This window comes from Acomys russatus, chromosome 5, assembly GCF_903995435.1.
Source record: "Acomys russatus chromosome 5, mAcoRus1.1, whole genome shotgun sequence".
NCBI classification, from domain to species: domain Eukaryota; kingdom Metazoa; phylum Chordata; class Mammalia; order Rodentia; family Muridae; genus Acomys; species Acomys russatus.
Genome location: NC_067141.1, coordinates 36,253,406 through 36,280,556, shown reverse-complemented (window position 1 = coordinate 36,280,556; position 27,151 = coordinate 36,253,406). Strand labels below are relative to the sequence as shown.

At 43.2% G+C, this 27,151-nt stretch overlaps 1 protein-coding gene across 1 annotated transcript in view; it reads right to left on the bottom strand.

Moving 5' to 3' along the window:
- The window catches only part of LOC127189402 (guanine nucleotide-binding protein G(q) subunit alpha), a 225,327-nt gene extending 198,527 nt beyond the window's left edge, over positions 1-26,800 (bottom strand). Inside the window, exon 1 of the mRNA XM_051146207.1 lies at positions 26,564-26,800. Within this exon, the coding sequence (XP_051002164.1) occupies positions 26,564-26,699 (136 nt within the window). The 5' untranslated portion in view covers positions 26,700-26,800. The remainder of the gene's footprint in view (positions 1-26,563) is intronic.
- Positions 26,801-27,151: the final 351 nt, after the last annotated feature.

The following is a 27,151-nucleotide window of genomic DNA, read 5'->3' as shown; positions in this document are numbered from 1 at the left end:
ACGCTCATCAGCTGTATTTATGAACTATAAAGTAAGACTTGTGGGAAAAGATCTATCTGTGATAGAAGGCAATCCATCTGGTAGAAGTGCAGACTATCTGGAGATGTTTCAAATCATTCCTACTCTAATATGAAAAGAAAGCCAGCAAGCAAAATAATCTCAGTCTACAACAAAAGAATTACTCCATCCCGGAAATGAGGACCAGCCTGGACAGCTAGGAACACCACTTTTCTATAAATACTTCTGCTCTCTTTGCTAAACCATCTCTTTAGGTTTGATGAAAAAAATGTTTTCTGCATTTTTCTAAACACCAACTCGGTTCTTCACCAGCTGACAGAGAAATTCATTCACCCCGAGGAGTCAGCTGTCACAGAAAATGTTCTCCAATGGTGAAAAGATTACATAATGCCAATCTGTGTGAGAACTAAGAGACCAGGCCGCCACAGCAAAATCAGCATAAACACCTCACTCTTCTGCCAGGTGACTCGTCAAAACAAAGGCGAGTCTTTGGGACAGCAAATGTTGACTGACCACCTACACTGTGGCCTGCCATTGTGCTGAGAACCTAAGGTACACAGATGAAAAGGAGTAAGAAATGATTTGCTTTTACTGAAGAGCTAAGCCGACTCAAAATCAAACTTCTTGAGTATCCTACAGAGATCCACCACATATGGGAAACTGGAAGCCAACACAAACGAAACAGAGCAGCTTCCAGTAAGAAAGGATTAGTTCCCTCGTGGGGAACTATGTCAGTCTGCTTAGACAATACGAAAAGCGGCCCAGGCATGGTACTGGCTTTAATCCCAACACTCAGGAAGCAGAGGCAGTGGATCTCTGGTTTGACAAAGTTCCAGGCCAGCCAGGGATACACAGTGACACCTGTCTTTAAGACAACAACAGAGGAAACAAACATCAGCAGAGAAGCTTACTTGTGGAACAAGACACTTTTCTTAAAAGAAATCATCCGAGATACCTTCAAATACTACAGAGTATAAAGTATGGATAAAACCCAAGATAATATCTTAAATTAGGGGTGACAGTAGACGCTATCGGCATACACAATTCATTTTTCCCCTGTGGACTGAAAACTATAGGTTGACTTAAAGGGAAATCTAATGTACTTTTAAAAAAAAATTTTTTTTTATGACAGTAGGCTTAGGAAACAGCCCATGTACTAGGAAATCAGGCTTCAGATCCAGACAGTAACAACAGAAGCTTTGCTTGTCTCCCCTGCGTCATTAGGAGAGACGCTTCAGCGGACGCTGCATCACCCAAGTATAAGGGAAGGAAGGTCAGGAGAGCCAAACACAAGGGATGCTTTTTGTGTTGATCCTAGTCAAAGAGGTGACCACTAACATAACCATGCCTATAACAAAGAAAGCTAGTCTGGTGACACAGGCAGAGGACAGGAAGAGCAAAGCACAGAAACGCATAATTACATATCACCTAGCTGGCACAGACTACACCAACAGCCTAACAATTCTTTGAAGATCACCTATCAATAACTAAGCCTCCAATGTAGGACTAGCAATACAAAGTTTCACAACACTAATTTAAGATTATTTTAGAAAGCAACTGTAAACGCTTGCTCAGAGCGCAGTAAACAGGAAACCAGGAAATTTTTTTACTATTCATCTTTCAATTTGGTAGAACTAACAAATATAACCTTTTAGGCACATCCTAAAACACAGGGGAAAAAAACGGTTTAAGAGTATGTAATCAACACTGAGACTCAAAATAATTAATATCAAACACAATCACAACAAATGGAAGACTGAACACACAGAGAAGTCCGGTGTGGTACTGCACGCCTTTAATCCCAACTTGCTGGCGATTTCTGAATCCAGGCCAGCCAGCGCTGGCTGCAGTGACAGCCCATCTCAAACACACAAAAATCCAGGCCGGGGTATCTTGTTCAGTTGCAGGCTCATGCACAAGGTCATGGGTCCCATCCCTAGAGCTCAAAGCAAACTAGAACAACCCTATAGTAGCCACATAACAAGGGGCATCTTCCAGAACCATCTGTGTGCATTGACGACTAGTTCTGTTCAACAGGTCTTAGGGTTTGGGTGGGAAACAGAAAGCAGTGTTTGTTGACTGTATCAAGAAACATCACCAATAGCAGAGTGAACCCACTCTGTGCAGAGACCTGCTGCCCATACCCACAAGGCGCTGGGTCAATTAAATTATAAACATGAACACTGCTTTGAGTTCTCAAACCTTATATTTCTCCCCCCCCCCCCCGCCACGTCCCTTTTGTTTAAAGTTTAAAGATGGAATTTCTCCACTGGCCCCACTTTTATCACCTGGAGTACTGGGGACATTTACTGAGGCCCCTTGAGTCTTTATCACATATGGACTCTGCACCACAACCCACAAAAGCAAGTCACTATCCTTGGTTTACAAGTAGAGAGGCTAGGGCGTAACAGAGCTAACTGCAGCCACAGTGCCACAATGGATGCCTACTTCACAGTCATTCCCTATGTTCAAATGAAATCACACATGGAAGAGGATCATAAAACACGAAGGCTAGTGTATTTATAGAAGAAGAAATAAAAAGATGTCACATCAGGTCATTACTAAAAAGCAGCATCAATCTTCTAGTTGGCACTTCTCTTTGCATTCTTTTCCTTTCAGCAGTCAACCATTCCATACAGTACTACTCAGTAAATGAGAATAAAGCAGAGGAAGTCACAAATCCTCCTCCAGCAGCAATCTCTTATCACTTACTCCCTGAAGTAACATCCCAGAAAAAAAGCTATGGGCAGAGGGGACATCAGTTGTCTAAGGACAGATGACTCAAAGTCTAGAGGACTGTATAATAAGTGTTTTAAGTGTTTAAAATATTTACAGACCCAAGGAAGAGAATGCAGAAGGACCTGGCGGCTCAGGCATGTGGTGCCAGCTGCTTTGGATGCTGAAGCATGAAGATCCTTGAGTTCGAAGCCTGCCTGGGCATAGAGCTGAGTTCAGCATGAGTAATTTATAAAAACCCAAGCTCAGATTTTACAATGTAAAATGGACTGGGAGTGTAGATTAGTGACAGAATGCTTGCCTGGAGTGCTTTAAGAAGCCCTAAGTGCCAGGCATGGTGGATTGCTGTGAGTTCAAGACCAGCCTAGTTTACAAAGCGAGTCCAGGACAGCTAAAGCTTTCAAAAAAAACCCTGTCTCAAAATAAAAAGAAAAGAAAAAATAAAAAGAAACCCTAAACTTAATCTAGTCCCAAGCTAAAAAAAAAAAAAAAGAAAGAAAGAAAAAAAAGAAAAGAAAGAAAGAAAGAAAAGAAAAGAGGAAAAAAAAACTAAGAATGTTCATTTGGTTTCTGACTTTACAGCAGACAGTGTCACCCATTAACTGAAGGTTCTATCTAAACCCCAAACCAGACCTTGGAAACTGAGAAAAACATCAGCAAGCTCTGTAAGGATGATGTGAAGGCTGTAAAGGCTGTGCATTCTTTGCAATATCCCTAAGCCGCATCAAGACAACAATTCTGCACATAAATCAATTCCTGCACCTGGCAGTAATGATGCTTTTTAACTGGGAGTTTGAACCCACAACTTCTATACACTAATAGTAAGAGGGAATGCACAGCATTATGGCTGAAAGGGAAAAACTAGACATCGATGGTTAGCAAACGTAACTTTTTCCCCTCCTAATCTTTACCATATTGACTATCTTTCTTCTCTTCGATACTCACTGAGGACCGAGAATCTATTTCCATTAACCACAGCACTTATTACAGAAGTAGATACATAGGAGGTACCGAATAAGCATTCAATGGCTCCTTTCATAGAAGACATTGAGAAGAAGTTTCAAGTCCTGGGAGATTTGTGAAACACTGGACTTAATGATCAAAGAAAAAAGTGAAAGTTTAGAAAGTATATGAAAAATAAAAAGGGTCTTGGGACTGGGAAGAGCTCTGCCAGCAGGTGTTTGTCTGTGCAACATCTAGAAGCTGCATTAAAAAGCTGGGCAGAGAGGCGTAATCCAAGGTGGAAGCAGAGACAGTTAATCCCTGGGACTTGAAGGCCAGAGCCAACCAGCCTAGACTAGTTGGAGAGTTTCAGGCAAGCAGAAGGCCGGTTCAAAAACCAATGGAAGCAACACCTGAGGAACACCCGAGGTTGACCTCTGGCTTCCACACACATGCATGCACACACACACAGGAGCAGGGTTACACAGAGGGTCTCACATAGACCAGGCTGGGCTCCCACTTATACTGACCTTGAACTCCTGATGCTTCTGACTCAAGCTTTCCAAGGGATGGGATCACAAAGCATGCAACACCACACCCAACTGGTCTTAGACAGGGAGATTACAAATGGTGAGTGGGGAAGTAGAGTGCATAAGTGTGCTGGCACGTATTATAAAAACACTATAATGAAACCTGTTACTGTGTATGCTAACAAAATATTAATTTAAAAAAGGAAATTAATGGCAAATGAGAAAAAGAAGCTGAGAAAAAACAAAAACAAAAACAAAACAGAATTTGTGATGGGCTTTGAAAAATGGGTAGGGCTTGGGAAGGAGAAGTGGAGGCTTTCCAGGAACCAGAGCGAAGGGCAGAGCCAATTATGAGGATGAGATGAGGAAGAAACCCGAGGTTAGCAGCTGCCAGAAACAACAGGGAGAAATACAGTCAGAAAGGGAAGGTCAGATCTGACACTGCCTGACCAACAGATAAGAATCTCTAGCCTTTACTTTGCAAGTAATAGGAAGTAATGAAAATTTTCAATTGATGACATCCATAATCAATACAGTGCAAGAGGAGTAACCTCAGAGCAATGTGAAAAATGCAGGCATTTCTGCCCCTCCCTGGTAACTGTCACTCTTGTAAAACTCAGTCTATGATCACCGGCTCTGTGTGAGGGAGGGGCTAACACTCCCTGAAGAGTATACAACTGAGGTTTCTGTGTACAGGAAACACTGACCAGACCATATTACTTGGTGTTTTCAACACCTCATACACTCCTCCTAATACGCCTGTGACCATCACTGATCCCGAGCACTCCAGATAAACAAGGTGGAAACAGGCCTTCAGGAGGTGGGGTTGAGAGCCAGAAGAGCACCAGTGGGTTCACAGGAACTCAGCTTATAGTAGTATTCAGTTACAGCTACCATCATCATGCAAAGAGAACGGAGCCTGAGCAGAGTCTGACCAAAACCAGAGCCAAGTCTTAGCAGATCCCCACAAAGCATAGCCATACAAGATGCACACAATATCCCCACAATCACGTGTAACAGCTCATGCTCACCTCAGGCCTCTATGAGTCCAGGGTTTCTACAGGGGATTGGGCACAAATGCATTATCTAGCACCTAGCAGACCGCCAGACTCCCAAGAGGTCAGCAGAGGGTCAGTGCTAAGTGTATTGTTTGTCCCAGTCCAGGATGGGAACCACTCTTGGACGGCCCCCTCCCCCAGAGACCACCTCGCAGAGTAGGCTTGCTATGTGAGCTCTCTTGGGCACAGGGTCGAAATGGAATCTTAGAACTTAAGTTTCAATAATGTTCTGGATTAAGATGCCCAGGGCCTCTACCAGTCAGACTAGGTAGGTATTCTGGGAAGTCTAGGAAAGGTAGATGTGTGACTGCTTTTGTCTAGTAAATTTATTGTAATGTGTCAGCCAATTTCACAGCGTAATAAAACAGAACACAAATCCACTATGATTATAAAACATCAAACATGTACTACATACTTTACTATTTAATTATATCACTATAATCATTTAAGTAATTACATATTACTTATCTGGCTGCAATTATGTCAATAAAAAATATATTGTCCTCTGCCTCAGAAGATCTCATTTTAGAAGAACTGTCTTCTTCCACTAAGATATGGAGCCAAAAAAAAAAAAAAAAGCGTCCTTTATGAACACGTTCAAAAAACCAAACAATGCCTTTAATCCCAGCACTCAGGGAGGCAGAGGCAGGTAGATCTCTGTGAGTTCAAGGCCAGCCTACTCTATAAAGCGAGGCCAGGACAAACAAGGCTACACAGAGAAACCCTGGGGGAGGAGGGGGAGAGAAACGGTTCTCTGCCAGACAGTAAGGCACAAACCTGCTTCTGCTTTTTCTGTCTCCCACAGGTGTCTGGTGGGAACTGCCAGAGGTGTATTGTCCACAATCCTAGCAGTCTAAAAGGAGCTTTACATTTTCAGAGTAAATGAAGTTTATCTCCAATCTACCTCATCACACAGTCCTTAAAAAGGACAAACAGACTAATACAAGAAGGCTAATATTTGCCTCTTTAATTTTCAGCAGTAAAAGAACACTTGAAAACATGATGAAGAGCAATCCAAAAGTATTTTTGTTTGTTTTACAACAAAGGACATTTTGGAAAATGAAAACCTTTAAGCTAAAACATTTTAATAGAAGAAATATAATCTTATAAATACAGGTTCTGATGCCGATGAATATATTTGCTGTACTCGCCTACTCAAGCAAGCCACCCACTGGAAAACAGGGAAGACAAAAAAGAACCCAGCAGCCTCTGCACCGTCTGATCTTGCCAAGGGTTCTACAAATTCATATGCAAGAACATACAGAGGCTAGAGTCCACGCAGCCACGAACCTGTAATTTCAGCTGAGGGAGAAGGGTCAGTTGTCCAAAGTAAATGTCAGAAGAGCCAGCTACTTTATTGATCACTAGAATCACACTGCAGACTCCACCACTCCCCACCCTAGCTCTCCCAGAAGGGTAGCGATTTAGCTGCACACACACAGCACATTTTAAAACTCAGGTTTGGCTCCCAAAGGCAACCTCCAGAAAGTAATAAAAATATGTGTTAATCATAGCCAAATTATAAGAGTGGCCCATTGTAAAAGACACTCGTACAATTCTCATGGATATAAAAGGAAACAAAAGCAGGTTTGGGCATTTCAACTAGCTATAAAGAACAGGTCAGAAAAAACGTTTATATACAGCCAGGCACCTGAGTGTGCCCAAGCTCATCTGATCTGAGAAGCTAAGCAGAGAAGGGGCCTTGTTAGCACATGGATGTGAGAAAAGTGAACGTTCCAGAAGACCCACCATGATACGCTCAGATCTTCACAGACTCATCTTTTCTGTTACACTTTAGAAAAAAGCCATGTGGAAGGATAGCTAGTTACCAAGAAGAGACTTGATATTCTGAGAGCATATATAGGGGGAAGAGGTCTCCCTCGGTCACGGACATAGGGGAGGGGAGAAGGGGAGAAATGGGAGGGAGGGAAGAATGGGAGGAAACAGGGGAAGGGCTAACAATCGAGATGTAATATGAATAAATTAATTAAAAAAAAGATGAAAAGAAAATCTGAAAAAAAGAAAAAAGCAATGTCCTGGGCTGACCACTCTCCAGGAATCAGTATGTATCCACTGAGGAAAGGGTCATCTGTGTGGCCCATAACCACATGGGCTGGGTCAGCACCTGATTAAGGCAGCATCTGCTAAGAAACAGAGGTCAAGGGAGGTTAAAAGCTTAGTTATTTACTATCAGTTCCCCCCCTGCTACCATTCTCACCATCTCCAGGAAAATGAAATCTATTTTATACTAAATAATCATATATTCCTACACACACACACACACACACACACACACACACACTGAATGAAACAACTTTCACTCAACTATCCAATTTCCTAAATGTGATATTTAAACACTGACACCAGCTAATGTTAGTGCTAAAAATGTAGCATGGTGTGAAAATGTGTAAAGTATACAGTTGTAAACTGGCTTTCTCTCTTTTAAGAATCACATGCCTGGGGTTGGGTATGCAGACCAGAGAGCAGAGTGTTTGCCTAGGATGAACCTATGAACACAATGGCATAGACCTATACCCCATATACCCATAATCTCAGAACTTAAAATATGGGGTCAGGAGGAACACAAGTTCAAAATGTCTTGATTATCTGGTCAAACTAAGGTACACAAGGCTGAGATAGATAGATAGATAGATAGATAGATAGATAGATAGACAGACAGACGATAGATACATACAAAGAAAGAAAGAAAGAAAGAAAGAAAGAAAGAAAGAAAGAAAGAGCGAGTGAGCAAGCCTCATATGGGGGCATTATAACAATTTGACTAGAAAACAAATGGATAAATGTTTCTTCTTTAAACATTCCTTTTCTTCCACATGGAAACTACAATTCAAAGGAAGAGGGAGAGGAGGAAATTTTCTTCCTTCCTTAATATGGTCATTATGAAGTACTTGGCACTGTAAACTTCAGGATATAAGAGGCTGCATCCAGCAAGAGTGCTACACGGCAAGGCATGCTGCTGCCCACAGCCGCTGCCGCCCATAGCCGCTGCCGCCGCCACCACCACCACCACAATGTGCAAGGGGTCCAGTCAGACGGAGACAGATGATTGCCTCCTGTGACAAAGAGATCAGGCCATAGCCAAGGACAGGCAGGTATCCCTCCTCTTGATTTCTCTATTCCCTTTTCTACCTACTACAGAGCTCAAAACTCTTATGTCAAATTGTTAATACACTTTTGGCTTTATACACTCTAGGAAAGTAAAAAACAAACAAACAAAACAAAAAACCCTACATCCAAACTCTGAAATCAATTAAGTTCATACTGAACAGCAATCCTGAAGTCTCTATGTGTGTACATATGTAGGAGTGAACATGTGTATGGAAGGCAGAGGTCAGTCTTGGGTGTCAATCTTTGGGCACTGGCTCCAGGGATCTGCCCGTCTCCTTCTCCCCAACACAGGAATGAATGGCAAACACATGCCTGGCTTCTCACATGGACTCCCAGGGTCCTTGTGGTTGGCATGCTCCTGACCAACTGAGCCATCCTTCCCCAGACTTTGCTTAAGTGGCTTTTTATACCCCTGCATCCTGGGCACTAGGATTATAGGATCGCCTATATTGGCTGTCCTGAAATCTTTTACTTTTCCTAGTTTTCACAGAGGTATGAATAATAGGGTGGGGTTTTTTTTTGGGGGGGGGGGATCCACATGTAATTGTGAAACCTATCCTAATAGGCATGTCTACTTTCTTTTGGTAACGAACTGGATAGGATCATAAACACTAGAAATCTGGAGATAAAGCTTAAATGAACTTGATCCTGCATAAACAGTCCTACAGAATAAGAATAAAATTCACTACAAAAAAAAAGTGCTCTCAGGAATTGAGAAAAGGAAATAAATGCACGTGAATACAATGTAGGGAAATACAGAAAACTGTTTTATCATTCACAGATCACAAAGTAGACTAGGCAAGCAGAACTACAATGAGAAAAGCAAAATATGTATCAATAACCAGGACACCTTTTGCACTTGAAATTGCTATAAACTTCCTAAAATGAGTCATTTGGGAAAAAAGAAAAAAATGTAGAGTCACATGCATCTTAGTTCAGAGAATGATACAAAAGTAGTGAATACTCCAACTTTATCACACCTTATATTGTGTTATTTGCACACACAGGCATTTTTTTCATTTGAAGAAAAACTAAGGTAATCAAAGGCAAGCTTTGGTTTCTATTTCATGAGAAATGGTGGACAGAGCTCACGATATTGTATAAAGAAGTTCCAGGGAGCACCATGTGGCCAACTTCAATTATTAGGAAAATTAGGTATGTTCCAGTGAGTTCCAATCTACCTACTCTGGGGCATGGGGCCTGAAGCTAGTTACAAATAAATCCCAGATGGGTGTATGAAAGCTTTCTAGCAAACAGATAACTAAACACAATTAATCCCACTGCCTGTTTAAGGGGACAGACTAACACAAACTGAAGATATTATAGAGGTAACCCAAGTATGGGGTGCAAGTTCGGACTTTACAATACATTCCTAACAGTGATTCTGTAATTATAACTCTCTGGGAAGGATTCACATTTGTTAATTACAGTCATCAAGTCTCAGAGCAGACTTAAGATGGCACAGTGCTTTTAGATGCAAGTCTCCAGACTTATCATTACAAACTGCCATACTGAACCCCATATAAATGAACAAACATGATGTTCGCTAAAACTTTAGCAGGGCATTGAGAGTGAACTTTTTTTTTTAAAGATTTATTTATTTATTATGTATACAGTGCTCTGCCTGCATGTAAGGACTGCACACCAGAAAAGGGCACCAGATCTCATTATAGATGGTTGTGAGCCATCATGTGGTTGCTGGGATTTGAGCTCATGGCCTTTGGAAGAGCAGGCAGTGCTCTTAACCTCTGAGCCATCTCTTTAGCCCGGGAGTGCACATCTTTATTCCTAGCACTCTGAAGGCAGAGGCAGGAGGATCTCTCTGAGTTTGAGATCAGCCTGGTCTACATAGTGAGTTCTAGGGCAACCAGGGCGACATAATGAGACCCTGTCTTTCTGCCTCTCTTCTTTCTTTCCTACCTTCCTAGGGGAGAGGAGGGGCAACACCTTTCTATTCCTCAAAACAAATTAAAGAAGAAAAGGTAAGAAATCTTTACCTAAGTAAACAATAGCTTAGGACTTAGAGGCAGATCGTACAGTAGGCCTGGCAGTGTCTACACACTGTACTTCTACTCATAAAAACAATACTAAGGAAGAATCTCAAATCCCTGCTGTCCCCGCCCTGGAGTCTCCAATTCCTCCTATCCTAATTCGGGGAAGTGGTACTTAAGAAAGACTATAAAGTCCACCCACGCCAGTCTTCCCTCTGGGTTCACCCAACTCAGGAGCTGAGGTACAGAAGCAATCCTGCATTGGCAAAGGGTTTGTTTGATATGCCAACACCTACTCGCCACCACAGAACAAAGATCTTCCCAACAGCAAGGCTGTCTGAAACCATCTCTCAACAGATCTTGGCTCACCCAAACAGATGGAATTAGGGGAGGAGTCAACAACATAGGGAATCGAACCTCAAAGACTCACCCAGAGCTGGTGCTCCTCTTCACTCTGCTCTACTGAGAAAGGAGCTGAAAATAAAACACACACCATGATCTCCCACCAGTGACAGGGAAAAAACACGAACTCAGGCAGGACAAGTACAGAACCAGGTCAGTGAGACTCCGCCCTCCCACCCCCCATCCCCTGTGCCCTGTTCTTGAACAAACAAGCTGGACAAATTCTAGAACATTCCTAAAAGAAAATTAAGTCATGGTATAGAACACACACACACACACACACACACACACACACACGGAAACAATCTCCTGGATTCTAGAAACTTAAGACAAATCAACTGGCTCAGCTTTGTCTTATATGAGAAAAAATTAAGAAAATGTGCACTGCTGAAATAGGACACTAAAGAGATGGTACAACAGAAACTGGCAGAGAGTTGCAAAAGAGAATGAGAAAGAAAAACTTGCAAAAATTAAACATGAGTTTGGAGAGAATATGCAACAGGCACTTCATTCATTCAGCCCCACATTACTGGCACTTGCTCTTTTTATGCTAAGGCCTGCCAAGCCAGTGACACAGACAATGTGAGCAAATCTCACTGGAGGGAAGAGAGAAGCAATTCGAGAGAAGTTGACAGTGTGAGCGGAGAAGCTACAGAAACCCAGTGGTGAATGGCTAGTGTGATTAACTAAAGAAGAAAGTTACTATGTTAGTGTGAAAAGAAAAGCATACATTAGGGGAAATCCTTGAACTAGGGGTTAGTGTATATATGGAATGGGTTCAGAGTATTTAGGGACAAATAATAAGGGAAAAACAGAGAGGAGTGACCCGTTGATGTTGTTAAGCCCCGGTGTTATATAAACAAATCTGAAAAGGCAAATCACAAAGAAAAAATATTCAGACTGACTGACAGGGTCATCTACCATGTGACAATAATGTGGATATAAAAGAGATGTTATATATGCCTCCTATACTCAGGCAAATCAGTGTGAATTACTTCAGTCATGGACACTTTATTTTTTTTTAAATATACCTCAAGTCTGGGGGTGTCACTCAATAGAATGCCTGCCTAGCGTACACAAGATGCTGGGTTCAATCCCAGTACTGAGAGACAGACATGGTGAAAGAATATTCATTTAAACATAGAACTCATGCTAAATGTTTTAATACATACAAAACACATATAATAAAATTTTCAAAAGAAACAAAATAACAAGCAACCCATGTCCTACTACTTGGTGAAGTTCTTTAGACTTAACTTGCAATCATTTCTTGTGCTGATTGCAATATTCAATATGAAATCAAAAGAATTAAGGGGTTCTTAAAAACACTGTGAAAATATGAACCCTACCCTGTGGAACTTTAAAAAATTTTGTTCAATCATCTTCCAAACACTGAAGATAACACAGACTATGGGCAGGCTCAAATGCAGAGACCAGACAGACACCACTGAGGGAAGGGGGAGGCAGTAGCAGAGCAGTAAGCCAGGAAGTTTAGGACAGATGTGTCCGAACGGTCAGGCAGCTGTTCCCACGACAGAAGCAGAACGGAGGAAGCAAGGGTTAACTCTGTGGACAAGAGAAACAGTCCTGTAGAGCCTAGTGACAAATTCCGGTTATATTCAAACTAAGGTAATTCAGTTTTTTTCTACATTTAGCCACTGAGATCATGCATAAAACACAGACCTAGAAAAAAAAATGCCCTTAACAATTAACAGTTTTATAATATTCTTAGGCCGTTCATCATTCCACACACTTACTGCTGTCTTGAAAAGACTGCTACAGAAATAAAATATGTGTAAATTAAAATGTGTCACTGTTACCACTCACCAGTAAGATGCTGTACTGCCCACGTGTTTACAATAAACAAGAGAAATAAAATGTATAACACACAAAATAAAACACCAGGGAAAGCAGAGAACATTAGAAATAATTATCAGGGACCAGTAGGTTACAGCTAGAGTGTCTGTTTTCACAAAAAGAGGTTTATCTGAATATGCCCATAGCAACTTATTAGTATTTATGTCCTAGCTGGGTAGCTCCAACAGAGACCGAACGCCCTGGACAGCACACTGGACTCGAAGAGAACAGTATGCCCACTGCTGATTCAGATAAGCAAGGCTTCTACCTGCACGCGGCAGAAACATAATAGATACTTTCTTCTCTGACGCTGATAAGCTGAGAATAATGTGTGCACAGCGCTACGGAAAGCTATGGAAGGTCCCAAAATATTAAGATTAAAATTAAGTCTGCATAAGGTGGTGGGGTGGCCTTTAATCCCAGCACTCAGGAGGCAGACACTGGCGGATCTTTGTGAATTCGATGCCAGCCTGGTCTAGAGAATGAGTTCCAGGACAGTCGAGGCTACACAGAGAAACCCTGACTTGAAAGACCAAACAAGAATTAAAAAATAAAAAATAGACTGCATAGTCTAGAATGAGGTCACATATTTAATCCTGAGGCGGAGCAGGAAGATATCTGTGAGTTCCAGGCTAGTCTTGGCTACAAAGTAAAACTGTCTTAACAACAAAAAAGAAGAGGAGGAGAAAACAAAACAAAACAACTATCACTTTGAAATTATCAACACAGAAAAATACAACAGAAACCTAGTACAGGAGAGCAGCATGGTTCAGTGGGTTAAAGCACTTGCTGCCAAGCCTATTGAAACAAGTTCAAGAACAGCCTGGACTATACATCTGCAATGAGAATGTCCCAGAAAACCAAAAAGCAAAGAGGAAAGAGCACGTGATGGTGAATATCATAATTTTAGAATATCCACAAAAAGATAACAGGAAGAGAATGGAAAGCCTTCAACAGTTCTAATTTAAGTCAAGAAAATACTAAAGAACTGAAGGATTTTAATCAGTCAGAAAAAAAAGTACCACAGAATAATCCTAGAGCAAATACAACAAAAGGAAATGAGTAGGGAACATGACAAGAGCATCCAAGGGCCATGGATCCGCCTTCCCTCTGATGAAGTGCTGTGACACAGACGTCCACATTCAAAACAATAATTAGAAGTCAGGTTGTATGTAAAGGCTTCCCCTGCAATTCCAACACTTGGAAGCCTGAGGCAGGAGGATCAGGCAGGCATCCTGGGCTGTATGAGACAAGAAAACTGAAAAAGGGAAGGGAAGGGGATGAGAGGGGAAAGGAAAGAAGAGGGGAGGGAAGGGAAGTAAGGAAGAGAAAAAAGACAAAGAGTATGTTGCCGTGAAAAGCTTTAAGAACAGAAAAAAAGAAACACGCGTGCATGATAAAATCATAACTACAACAGAGGTTAGAGATGATTTTGAGGCCAGTTGAGCTACACAGCAAAATGGGGCCTATTTAGGATATAGTAAGGGGCTCTGTCACAAATACAAAACGAAAAGAAAAGAAAAGAAAAGAAGAAGAAGAAGAAGAAGAAGCAGCAGCAGCAGCAGCCAGAGCCCTACTTGATACCATATGCAAAGATCAAGTCAAACTGGACCAAACTGGACCAAAATCTTGCATGCAATATCTAAAACTATAAAACTCTAAGTACAGAGTTCATGACCCTGGATTTTAACCATGGTTTCTTAACATATGACACTGAAAATAGAAGTAACAAAGAAAACACTGATAAACAGGGCTTCAACATAACTAAAAACTTCTCTGTTTAGGACAATTTTACATATGGTTGGAGAGTCTGAGCAGCTCTCCCCATACACCATGGAGTTTTTGGCCTAGAGCATTCTTTCAAAGTTCTAGAAATACATTAATAATGTTCAAGTTTAAAGTGATGTTTAAGCCAATTGTGGTGGCACGCACCAGTAAGATGGGCTGAAGAGGTGGCAAACAACCCTAAAGGCCATTAGAAAACCCATATGGAAACCTACTATTATAATAGCTTCCCAAAAGACAGACATACATGAAAAGAACCTAAAATGGAGTCACCATATAATGGGGTAGACAGCGCCCCAACTAGACATCTTATGCCAGCAGTTAAAGCCTGTTAAATCAGAAACAAAGGGGTCCCATGGAACACCCCCCAAAAGTAAAAAAAACCACAGGCTATTGCCAAGACACTTAGTTATCTCCACAACCTGACAGTAAGGCCCTAGTGCGAAAGACAACACTTATTTATGTCACCAAATATAGAAGAGCCTCAACTGGTGCCTAACTAGAAGCCTCACCCTACTGACTAGTGCTCATCGTGCTGGAAGACAGCACACACACTACCACAGGATAAAAGCAGTCATCACTCTCCTCTCACTACAAGCCCTTAGACCTACAACAGTGACCTGGCTGCAAATTATACTAGTACAATAGCGGCACAAATGTTATGGGAATAACCAACCACTTTTTTAAAACTGAATTTAAGGCCCACTCCATGAGATGGAACCCATACCTGAAATTGCTAAAGCAGCCAAAACTTTGAGAATCTGTAAGTCATGGGCCTAGAGGAAAGCGTCCTACTGCTGTGCTACCAAATGGACGCAGCAATAAAATGACTCCTAATGACCTACTACTGTACCTACAGGCCAGCGCGTCAGTCAAACCTCATCAAAAAAAGCTCTCCGTTGCACTCGATGGGAATTAATACAGAGATCCACAACTACACAGTGTATAGAGAATGACAGGCTTCAAAACACTCAGTCCTAAATAGGATGCCTTCATCAAACTCCTCCCACGAAGGCTAAGGGCTCTGTGTAGAAGGGGGCAGTGGAAAGATGCTAAGAGCCAGAAGTGATCCATGACTCCAAGGAAGTAGTTTATTCTACACACAAAAGAAACAATGCACATAAAAATTAACAAAGACTGTGGCAGCAAACACAAAACTTATATAATATTAGCCAGATGGAGTCCCAACATTGAGTAAAGGAAACAGACATAGGGCCCCACACCTAATCAAGAAGCTATTTGTAATTGATACCTGTTGGCAAAAAAAAAAAAAAAAAAAAAAAAAAAGGAGTGTCGCTAGGTATATCAAGGACACATTTTGAGACGAGAAGTCCCAATCAGCTGGTCTTGTGGTTGGGTGCAACTCCATTTTCAGTGCTGGTCTCAATTAGAAACAGACACTGGGCACTCTTTAGAACGTTAGGGAAGGGGGATCAGGTGAAGAACACAGGCACAGCAAGCGCCTGGTCGCGGGCTCAATGCCCAGTGTGCAGGCCTACACTCAAAAATCTTTTTACAAGTCTACACTAGAGAACTGTAGAATGCAGGAAGCCCTGAATTGCAGGCCTGGGATCCATCCCCAGCACTACATTGAAGTGAGCATGCTGGCCCATGCCTATAAACCCAGCGCTTAATTTAGGAGGGAGAAGAATTTAAAAATAAACTTCAGCTACACAGTAAAGTTTGGCTACACAGTTAAGTTCAGGTACATAATGAATTCAAGACCAGCCTGAGCTACATGAAACTCTCGCCTTTAAAAAAAGAAAAAGAAAAAAAAAAAAAAGCCTACAATAGATTTGAAGGGGATGAGCCCCTTGATCAGGGCCTAGACTACAACTTCTCAGTTCTTTCTGCAAGACAGGCCTCTACCTGAGTATGATTCTTTCTGGCAAGAATAGCTCATGATACTGCTTATCTTCTCGTTGTTTTGGGCAACTGAAATGTGCTCCGCTACAGGAGAAGTGAGCTTAAAAAAAAAAAAAGCATTTCCTGGACAAGAATGGCTCATGACATACCCTTATAACCTACCACAGGAGAACAGGGTTCTCAGAACAGACACCTGAAAGAGGTGACAAAAAGCAAAAATCAGGAAAAGCCATGGTGCAGCCATGCTGCAAACTTTCTTTTTTAAAGTGGATGGTTCTTTGCAAGACTGCTGCACATGAGCTTTGTGCTGAGTACACCTAATCCTCAGGAAAGTGACTGCAACACAGTCCTCCCATTCAAGCCAAGCTTCCTTGACTGTGCATCACCCACTCACCAGACTCACCCTCTGAGAAAGGAAGGGCACTGTGGAGTGTGAAGGAAGATGGAGAGATGCAGTGGGGGAGACCTGGAGAGAGAAGCAGCACTGGCCTGCTCTCCACAGAGCAAATGCAAAGACACTTCTCCTTTAATCCCCTGCTGGTAGAGACACAGGCACAGCAGCATCCCCTCTGCCTTTCCACACCTTGGAACCCATCTCTAGCCTCTGCCTTGGGACTGTCCTTGCCCTAGCACTGTCCAACCACAAACCCATGAGCAAAGCCAAGAGCCTGATGTGACAGTAATGAGAAGACAGCAGCCCAAGGAAAGCAGGGCTTGGCGGTGTCAGTCACCAGCCTGGCACCTCTGGCAGAATCTGGTCCTTCTCAGTTTTCCAAAGACCTCAGTGAGAGTCCTGCTGTTGCTTGACCACAGCCCTTCTACAGATGCTGACAAAGGACACAGGAAGTTGCCTTCTTACGGGTCTTCTTCACTGTGTATATGCCAACTAGAATGGTGCAGAGGTCACAGCATCAAATCCATCTAAAACAGAATGTGGGAACATCTTTCTCTACAGATCCCTGCCACAGATAATTTCCTAGGTATACTGCAAAGCCCAAAAAGACAGGGCATAGTGATAGGATGATATGAACACAGATGCTCCTACTGTGGCGTCTTTCCTACTAGCTCCAAATACAAAAGAGCACAGTCCCCCTTCCCCCCCCCTCCAAGTCCCTCTTTGGAATGCGAACCCTTAAAGCCCACCTCACAAGCCCTATCAGTGATCACTCACAGAAAATGGGGAGCAGAGATTATTTGTAAACTAGTAGAAGCAATGCTTAACACCCAGTGAGACAACAACAAAAGGACCAAGTCAGAGGAAGCTGGCAAGGGAAGCGTTAAAAAGAAGAAGAGGAGGAGGAGGAGAATAAAAGAAAAGAAAAGACCCCTGCTTAAGCAGAGCACAGGCTTGGCCTCCCCAGCTCCGCCCCTGTGCCGCCCAGGATATCGCCTTTCCTGCAGGAAGCAAGAGACTCCTGCTGATATGACAGAAGGATTTTGATACCACTCCCTGTGAAGACACAGCTCCTATCAGCAGCATGCCAGGCAGCTGGACGGCCTCATTCTTAGGCCTTGCTCACTGGGCACGCTGTCTACCCCACCCACCATCACCACTAGCAGCAAGGGGAGAAAAGATCCAAGCCAGTCAGTAGGAGCCCACCAGACTGGCAACACTTTCTTGTAAAGCTCATGAAAGGAGAAGGGTGTCCTCCCCACCCCCACACACTCAGGCCCTTTGGCCACAGATGAAAGTAACTGAGGTTCAAAGTTACAAAACAGAAGGGAGCTTCTAAGTTTACACAGTCCTTGGAGATCTTTCTCATTTAATTTCTTCATTCTATGTCTCTATAGAAAACAAACAAACAAACAAACAAAACAAATAAACAGAATTACTCCCTAAGATCACTCTATAGGGGAGAAAAATAAAAATCAAGACACTAGGGCAGGAGCTGCCACAGCCTTTTACAGGTTGGAGTTTAATTATTTCACAAAGCCAACATGCCAGTTTCAAATCATTGTGTGACTTGTCAATCCTCAAAAACAATACCACCAGAGCTACAGAGTGAAGAGAGTTAAGCACTTAAGTACCCTGCAATTCTCTTAAGGGCAAACTATGAGCAAAAATTAAAGTCAGTCTGTATTATTAGAACAAGTTGCAGGAAATGGGTCATCTCTCTAGGACAAGAAGAAAATTGCATCTGCCATGTGCAGAAAGAGCACACACTCATTACAAGACAAAGCATTCAGTGACCCCCAACATATCAATTTATGTGTAAAAAAATACTATTGCATCTTCACCTTGAAACACACAGGGATACACACCTGCACCCCTAAAAGAGTGTATCCCTGGCTGAATGGGTATAACAAAAACACATCCTCCTTCATGATCTGTATGGAAATGCAATCAGAAAGAGATGCTATTAAGGCTCTCAAATAACTGAGAGCAGAGTGTTAAAAGCACTGCATAACGAAGATGTGCTGTTACTCCACACATGCCGACAGCCCACAAGGACCTTCCCCATTCCAGTAAACGCACGGCATCCTATCTGCAAACCCAGCAGCCCATTAGATTATCCTGCACTGGCTCACTAACTCTCTGCTGGCAATCATGAACCAACTCAAGTGCCTGCCCTCTAGAAAAAGAAGGAAGAAGTTTTGACATTTTGCTGGGTAATGTGTTTTGCTTTGCAGAACATAGTAAAAAGAGCAAAAGAAAGCTAATCGTCTCCTTTACTCCATCACAAACCCCCTTTCTTTTAACGTGTCAAAACACCTAACTTCCCTCACCAGCTCACTGCCATATGATGTGTGTGTGACAGAACTGGGAAGTCCTGTAAGTCTGAGAAAATCTGCATACAGGGACATGTAAGACCCTCACTAGCATGAAGAGGCAATAAACAGGTGGGTAGTGTTCATATGGGGTGAGGCACCCAAGGCTGTAAGCCTAAAGAAGAGCCGGGCAAATCACAAGCACCTCTACAGACAGTGGCAGCTACCAAGGAACAAGTGATGCCAGATAGACCAAAGGTAACGCTGCTGCCCCTACAGCAAGACAGTGTCAGAAATATTAAAAACAACAAAACATGTTTTTTAAAACACAAAAAAGAAATGAAAGAAATCATAATGACAAAACAAAGAAAGAAAGAAAGAGGTAAATTCTTGGAAGAAGCAATTCATTCATGTTTTCAGTTCTCCAAGGACTGTACATACTGAGTTCTAAACAAATGCTCACTTCCTATAGCAGAGCCAAAAACTTCACTCTACCTCTTTTTTCTTAATTTGTGGATCAATTATTGCTCCATTTTGTGAGGTTTCAGGAACGTAATGTCATTAATAACACCTCAGATCTCAACCGCACCACAATCCATTAAACACTTACTTGAAACTACTTTGTTTCTAAAGCAATCCAACTGGTCACAGTGCAAGATTAACCCTACCATAAATGTGCATGCGATCCTGAGATTTCAGAGGTCCTGTGTGTCTGACAACACTCCACCCCAACAGCTGCAGCTACTGCTTTTCACCCTGAAGCAATGTGACAAGGAAACATTCTCAGCAGAAAAAAAAACAAAAACCAAAAAACAAAACGAACCAGAAGCCAGGAGGCCACAAGCATTCCACCTCTAAAACACAAGGCCTCTTACCGTGTGTGGCCCTAGGTGGCCCACTACTCAACAAAGAGGAGTAGAAAATGGACACCATATGGATGACACCCATTAAAAAAAAACCAAGAAATTTTACATTCATTCCCTTCCACTACTCTGCTTTCTCTTGGGAACTCAGCTGCATCCACACCCCTAGTTACTGAAAATTAAGCCAGGGTATGATCAGCCAGTGACGCTGAGACACAAAGATCCAAGGGCCACCATCTTTGCCCTCCAGGACCTTCCATTTCCGGTAAGAAACAGAACAATGGCCATCAACAGTTTCTCAGTTACAAGGAAGAAATGGCCTGATTCAAGGAAGAGGACGCACTCACACTCAGGAATTCCCTTTCCCTGCCTGAGTGAATCCCAGAAAGGCCCCCTACAATGGTCTGCAATATGCTTTGCCTTTTCTTTTGTATGAAGCAGTAACAGAAAACCCAGACAGCAAGGCAACAACAACCCAGAAACAAGTCTGGAGGCTCGGTCCTTCCTGCTGGCACATAGCCAAGCAGCGTTTCACGTGATACATAAGTTTGCACACAGAAGTGCAGAACAGTTCTTCATGTGGACATCTGATAGGTGGCTATTATTTCTTAATATATGACTGGGAAGAAATTCTGGAGGAAAAGTTGGTTATTTCCAGTAATTGGCAGGTATTTGTTTAGTGTGAAATGTTCAAATTTTACTTATGGACAATACTGATTTTGCTCTTTAATAGTGAACTATAAAGAGGCTGGAGGTATAGCTCAGCAGTAGAGCACATGGTTGGCACACATGGGTCCCTGGGTTCAACCAATCCCCTACACCAAAAAATAAAGTCAGTGCTGACTTTAGACCTGACAGCTAGGTGTGAAGGCTAATCACAGGTCTAACTAGTATGGCAAATCCAGTGTGGAGCTCACAGTACCTTAACATCTGTTTACTTTTCTGTGTAATACAGACTCACAGCCTCTTTGGGTTTTAATTCATCTTGTCATTGTGTATATAACTCCCTTTGTCTTACTGCCACTCATTAGAAAAGAAATCAGACTTTAGGAGCTGGAGAGATGGCTCAGAGGTTAGGAGCACTGGCTGCTCTTCCAGAGGTCCTGAGTTCAATTCCCAGCAAACTACATGGTGGCTCAGCCATCTATAATGAGATCTAGTGTACTCTTCTGGCCTGCAGCTGTACATGCAGATACAGCATTCTATACATAATAAATAAATAAATATTAAAAAAAAAAGAAAGAAAGAAAGAAATCAGACTTCTACATATCAATGACATAGCAAATCAAATGTGATCACAGAACATCCTCTATGATATTACATTAGCAACAGCTGTTACAGGTCTGTGCAGGTCTGAGACTAGCTCTCCTTCATGTTACTCCAGTCAGCAAAACAAGAGAAAATGCTTTGTTTACTGGATAGTCCGTCACTGCCACAGACTTAATTACAAACAACCACACATCTTCTCTATTGCTATTTCACACTTTCCTAGGATTAATTCTGCACAAATCTTAATGATTACCTAAAAGCCACTGTAGAAGTTTCCCTTTGGAAATTGTCACTGCTTGCCTCTTCAGCCAGGAAATCAGAGTTTAAATCTGTGGCTACCAATACACACCCCCTTAACCCAGTACACCAGGTCTGCAGGAGACAGCCCCTCTCTGACTTCTTAAGGAGGAACCGTTCCCAACCTGGAGCTGGCTCCGCTCTTCCAACCCATCTCCCTCACTCCCTACGCCCAATACACACCCCCTTAACCCAGTACACCAGGTCTGCAGGAGACAGCCCCTCTCTGACTTCTTAAGGAGGAACCGTTCCCAACCTGGAGCTGGCTCCGCTCTTCCAACCCATCTCCCTCACTCCCTACGCTCCCTCTTCAACACCCAATCAACGCTCCACTAACATCAACAGTAACAGTTTCCTTCAAAGAAAAACTGATATGGCTGCTAGGAGCAAGATCATCCTGGAAAATCCTGCTCATTTTTCCTCCAATACAAAGCTTGTCTGGATCGTAAAAATCTTTTCCCTGCTAACTTTAGCAGAGTACACATAGCTCCATAGATATAAAAGCTGTTTCAAGTCCTTAAAAATTCATCTGAAATGAAAACCCTAACTATCTTTACCGAGTACTTCCGAAAACTGAACATAAGCCACCTTGTAAAGGGAAGTGGGCTGGTTCTTCTAAATAAAAAAGAAGGTACTAAATTTATTGTGGTAAACAAAACAGCTACTAGATTGTAGTTCTCTAGTTCTCTTTTTTAGCTCTACATACAAATGTTTGAACAGATTCATACTGAATCAAGTCTCAGAATAACCTTCAGCATGGCTTTAACCAAAGGTCTCTGATGAAGAATGGATCCGAGTCCAGGACTGACAGGTATATGACAGGTGGGGCTAAGCAAGCCACATAGCTCTATGAAGTCTTCCTCTGAAGGCTCTGTCACAGGCAGCACTACAGTATGGGTTTCTGAGGGATGTCCCATTTCAGCCTACAGATATAAATACTTTTATTTTTTTCTTTTTTCTTTTCAAAGGAGGAAATGCATCCAAATAAGTCTTGATATTTAGAAACATATTCAACACTTTAAAGATTAAAAGAAAACAAAAACTGGTCGGTCTTTAGAGCAACCTCATATTCTGGTATTTCCAAAATGTTTACATTCAAGGGTTCAGGGTAGCCAGCCAATCTTGACAGCTACTGAGGGGGAATTTGAGGGGTACTTAAATGTGCATGAAGAAACTCTCCCTAACTTAAGTTGGACCCACTCCCAGCCTCCCAGGTCTGTTCTTGCTTTACACCTGCAATTTTCAATAGAAATACCTGTTCCAGACAGTCTGTACTTAACCTGCTAAAGTCCCTCCGCGTCACTGTATGTATTAATCAGAACAATCAGTTTGATCAAAGAAGGACTGTTAAAATTTCAATATGATCAATGTATCAGGGGAGAAAAGCATACAGTAAAAATGTGAAAGCTTTAAACTAGCCTTTATCTAATAAACAATAATCAAAGTATAGAATGTACTGGGTTTTTTTTTTTTTTTAATTTACATTCTATAAGGATGACTGACCTGGGCCTAGTGGTACAGGCCTGCGATCTCAGCTGGCCAAGAGGATGAAGTGGGAGGACCCAAATTTGAAGCTTCCTTAGAGAACTTAATAAGACTTTGTCTCAAAAAGTAAAAAGGCTTCAGTGTTGGAGCACTTGCCTAGCAAGTGTGAGGAGCTAGGTTCGATTCCCAGTATGAAAAGCTCTTCCTATCCTAACATACCCAGCACAAAATACAACATGCTTGGGTGCATGTGTAGCGCACTGGCTCAAAGAACTACATGTGATTTTTTTCCCCCCAAGATCACAAAATCATCTATTCAGCAAATACTGATTAAGACCACTCTTACAGATACTGTCCTAGAAGCTAGAATTCAGTATTGCACAAAAGGAACACAATTCTACCCTCATGAGCTTGCTGAGTGGAACATATAAAAATATTGAAATGTGTAATTCCTTTCCAAAGCCAAATACATATATTCTTCCACGTAAGACTCACCTCAACTCCTTCTCAATAGGAGGAATCCATAAAAAGGGTTTGCCCATTTGATGACTAACATCTAGAGAGTAACGATATTAAACACATGTAAAAACAACAGCTCAGTAAGAGGTGGCATATCCAAGAAACTGAGTAAAACTTCACAGTGGATATCTATAGCCTAAAGCAGACAATCAGAGCCATTTGTTCCTCAGAGACTTGAAGACAAATCAATAATGAAATGCTGTGATCTATGTACCACCAGCAGCAGTATCTACTGAACAGTCATGACATTTCAACTATAAAGGCAAGGCAATGTACTTTACACCTAATTAACGTTAAGTGTCAAATGCCTTCTACTACATTCTATACGAAATACAAAGTTTTCTTTGAGGTGTCAAAGAAAACAAATGTTAGTATGAAAGAACTAAAGAGAAAAAGACAAAAGTTACTAAGTTAAAATGAAACTCTTGGCTGTGATGAAATGTCAAGAGGCCATTCTTCAAGAAGAATGAACTGTGTAAACGCTGTCGAAGAAATATGGAACACACTGGCATAGGTGCTAGGTAAGCACCCGAAAGAGACCAAATTTTACTGGCACACTTGACTATCTAGTCAGATAACCAGTTTTTTTTTTATATTGTTATATTATTAATAAGTAAATAATTAGGTGAACAATGCCTTGCACCCCTGCAGACCAAACCCTTTCCATGAGTGTCAGCCTTGAGCTAAAACTTTGAAAACAACTTTACACAGAACTTCATTGCAACACAAGGGTGATTCTTCCATGTAAATAACTGATCAGAGATGTAAGAAGAACTTTAAAATGTGATGAGATGTATTCTGTAATCTCCTCTGGATGGATGTTGGTAAAATGGACAGGCCTAGGAAACGAGGAGTGCTGGCAAAGCAGCAGACCAGGAAGGAGCCCCTCCCCCAAGTACCCCTGGTCCTCAGCTCCACACTCATTTCCCTTCTGAACTCATACCCACACGCACACAGGGAGATTTACACGTCGTGTCTACCATGACTTCACAAATAGCGTGGGTACCGCAGCAGGGAGAGAAGCCTATGTAGACTGAGAGCAGTAGTGATTGCTAGTGCCGTCCAGGGCTCCTGTTTCTGACAGAGAACTTGTGTGAGTTTTTTTAAATGCTGCTCATGAATGTAGGTGCTGAATAATCAGCAAATGTTCTACCATCTCCAACAGTCTGTCTTTGATGGGTGAGGTGGGGCTGTGTTGAACCCTACTCAAATATATATTAACTTGGGGGAGGGCTGCCACACACTTATCCCTACCACCTTTTTAGCAGTAGAACTGTGGGGGGTTTTCCCCTCGGGAAATCAATTCCACGTTCATTTTTTTTAAGTATGGCATATTATTAAAATACACAGTATGTAATTTAAGTATCTCCTTAAGTGTATTCGCCTCTCAGGCATTTAAACCTAGGCCCTCTGACAAACCTAACTCATAGCTGCTGGGAAACCTCGAGCTGTCAAATTTCAAGCAAATAAGTTCGGTTAACAAGACCTCAAATGCCCTGTTCCTCGCTAAACACAAACATACGAAGACTGTAAACAAAGGAAAATTAAAACCCAGGTCTCAGAGAAATCTCCAAAACACATGTTTTTCCTCTTAATTGTATACTGGAGCACTATGTATTTATTCCACTTGCCCTTGCTTTTCCCCTTCTCAATTTTTTAAAACAAGGAAAAGGCATTCTGTTTTCAGCCGTGAGAAGTAACAGGAATGGCAAGGGTGGACAAGTTTACCCAGTACTCCCATTCCCCTGGCCTCACTGGCCTGAAACCCACCTTTCCATTCAATTCCTTGCCTTCTGTTCTTTATAAATTCTGCATATTTATATATACACACATTTACCTCATTTGATTTCGATAGGAAGACCTAAGTTAAGGCCAGGAAACAACATTCGTAACCATTTTTGATTATGATATTTTGCTCCTGACTGTAAGCGATCCAGTACATAAGCAGTTCAGTCCCAAAGGTAATGGGTTCCTGGAGCCAGCAGATGGAATGCTCCAGATAACAAAGGGGGGGGGGGGAGTTGCTTCTCCAATGCGAACTAACAATGCAATATCCTTTTCTTACAGAACTGTTTGAGAAGCGTTCTTTTTACTCATACAAATAAACACAAGTGCAGACATTTTTCAGGCCTGTTCCTGCAAAGCCGTTCCTACCACAATAGCTTAGAGTTATGTCATGCTAGCTTGTGCGTGAACCCTGATCCCTTGATCTGACCGTTCTCTCGGAGATAATAATCAATATTAATTCCTATTTTAAAAGAGCATTTTTCCTGCTAACTTCATGTTAAAGCAGAATGCTGGATTGTCCTTTTTTTTTTTTTTTTTTAACGAGATTAAAGGGAAATTTTCTCGCACTCTTTCCGTTTTTTTTCTCGGAGCCCAGATGGCAAGATACTAAAATGTCCGTTTTAAACAAAAGGTTTCTGTTTGTTTCCAGGAGAGTAACTGAGAGGCGGTGCTGGTTTCCAGTAGAAACTGCTGTGAATTCAGGCATACATCTGGGTCGCCTCATTAAACAAAAGATACCCCATCCGCTGTCAACACCACACAGTACAACCCTCCTCGATCCTTCATCTTTATCTGGAAGGAATGGTGCAGAAGAGACGCCTGTCACCATCCACTGACCATACAATTCTTCTGGGGTCGCTCCTCTCAGTGGCCTAGTGGCTACAATAGAGCACATTTGGGCTAGCCTTCCCGCCCCGCCCCGTCCCTGCCCCAGTACATTAGCCGGGTTTCTTAGGAGCGCCATCCAAGGCGTCCACCACAGCACCTTTCCTAGCAGAATCCAGTCCTGAGTCTGCTCCCCGTTTCCACCCTTCCCTCGCCACCCTACAACGCGCCACAATGGACGCTGGCCGGCCACCACACTGCACGCCATAGCCCACCCGCGCCGCTCGCGCGAACGCTCAGCCGTCCCGCAGACGCGGGCGCACAGAGCACAGCCCTGGTTGACACCAAAGGCGCACGCCGCGGTTCCGCGCGGGGTAGCCCGGGCCCTCGGCCACTGTGTGCGCGCGCGCGCGCGGGTGCCGGCCGGGGACGCGCGCGGGGAGGGCAGCGGCGAGCCGGGGCGAGGGGCACCGGGGCCCAAGGGCCGCACTCACCCAGCAGCAGCAGCTTGAGCTCCCGGCGGGCGTCGCGCTTGTCCCTGCGCAGCTGCCGCTCGATCTCGTCGTTGATCCTCCGGGCTTCCTTGGCCTCCTCGCTCAGGCAACACGCCATGATGGACTCCAGAGTCATTCTTCCGAAGTGCTTCGCTGCAGCCCCGCCGGCGCCCTGCTCACACGCGCGCACACACGCCCTCCGCCCTCGCTCCCCCGAGGCAGCGGCGGCCGCGGAGCCCCGCCACCCGGGCGCGCGTCAGGGACGAGCTCAGGGGAGCCGCGGTGAGGACGGCGGCCGGGCCCGCAGCCCAGGCGGGCTGGGGACGAGCGGGGCCGGGGGCCTGGGGAGCGCGAGGAAAAGGCTGCCTCGCCCGGTCGCGCTCACACGCCGCCTTCCCGGGGAGCGCGCGGCCCTCCTGGCGCCGCCGCCGACGCTGCCCTAGGCTGTACGCCCAGCGGCCCGAGCTCATCCACCGAGGCGGCCCCGCAGAGAGCGACCGCCGACGGCTCCGCGCGCTCGGCGCGCCCGCTCTTCGCCGCCGCCTGACTCGGCTCCGGGCGCCCTCGGCCTGCCCGCGCCCACTCGGC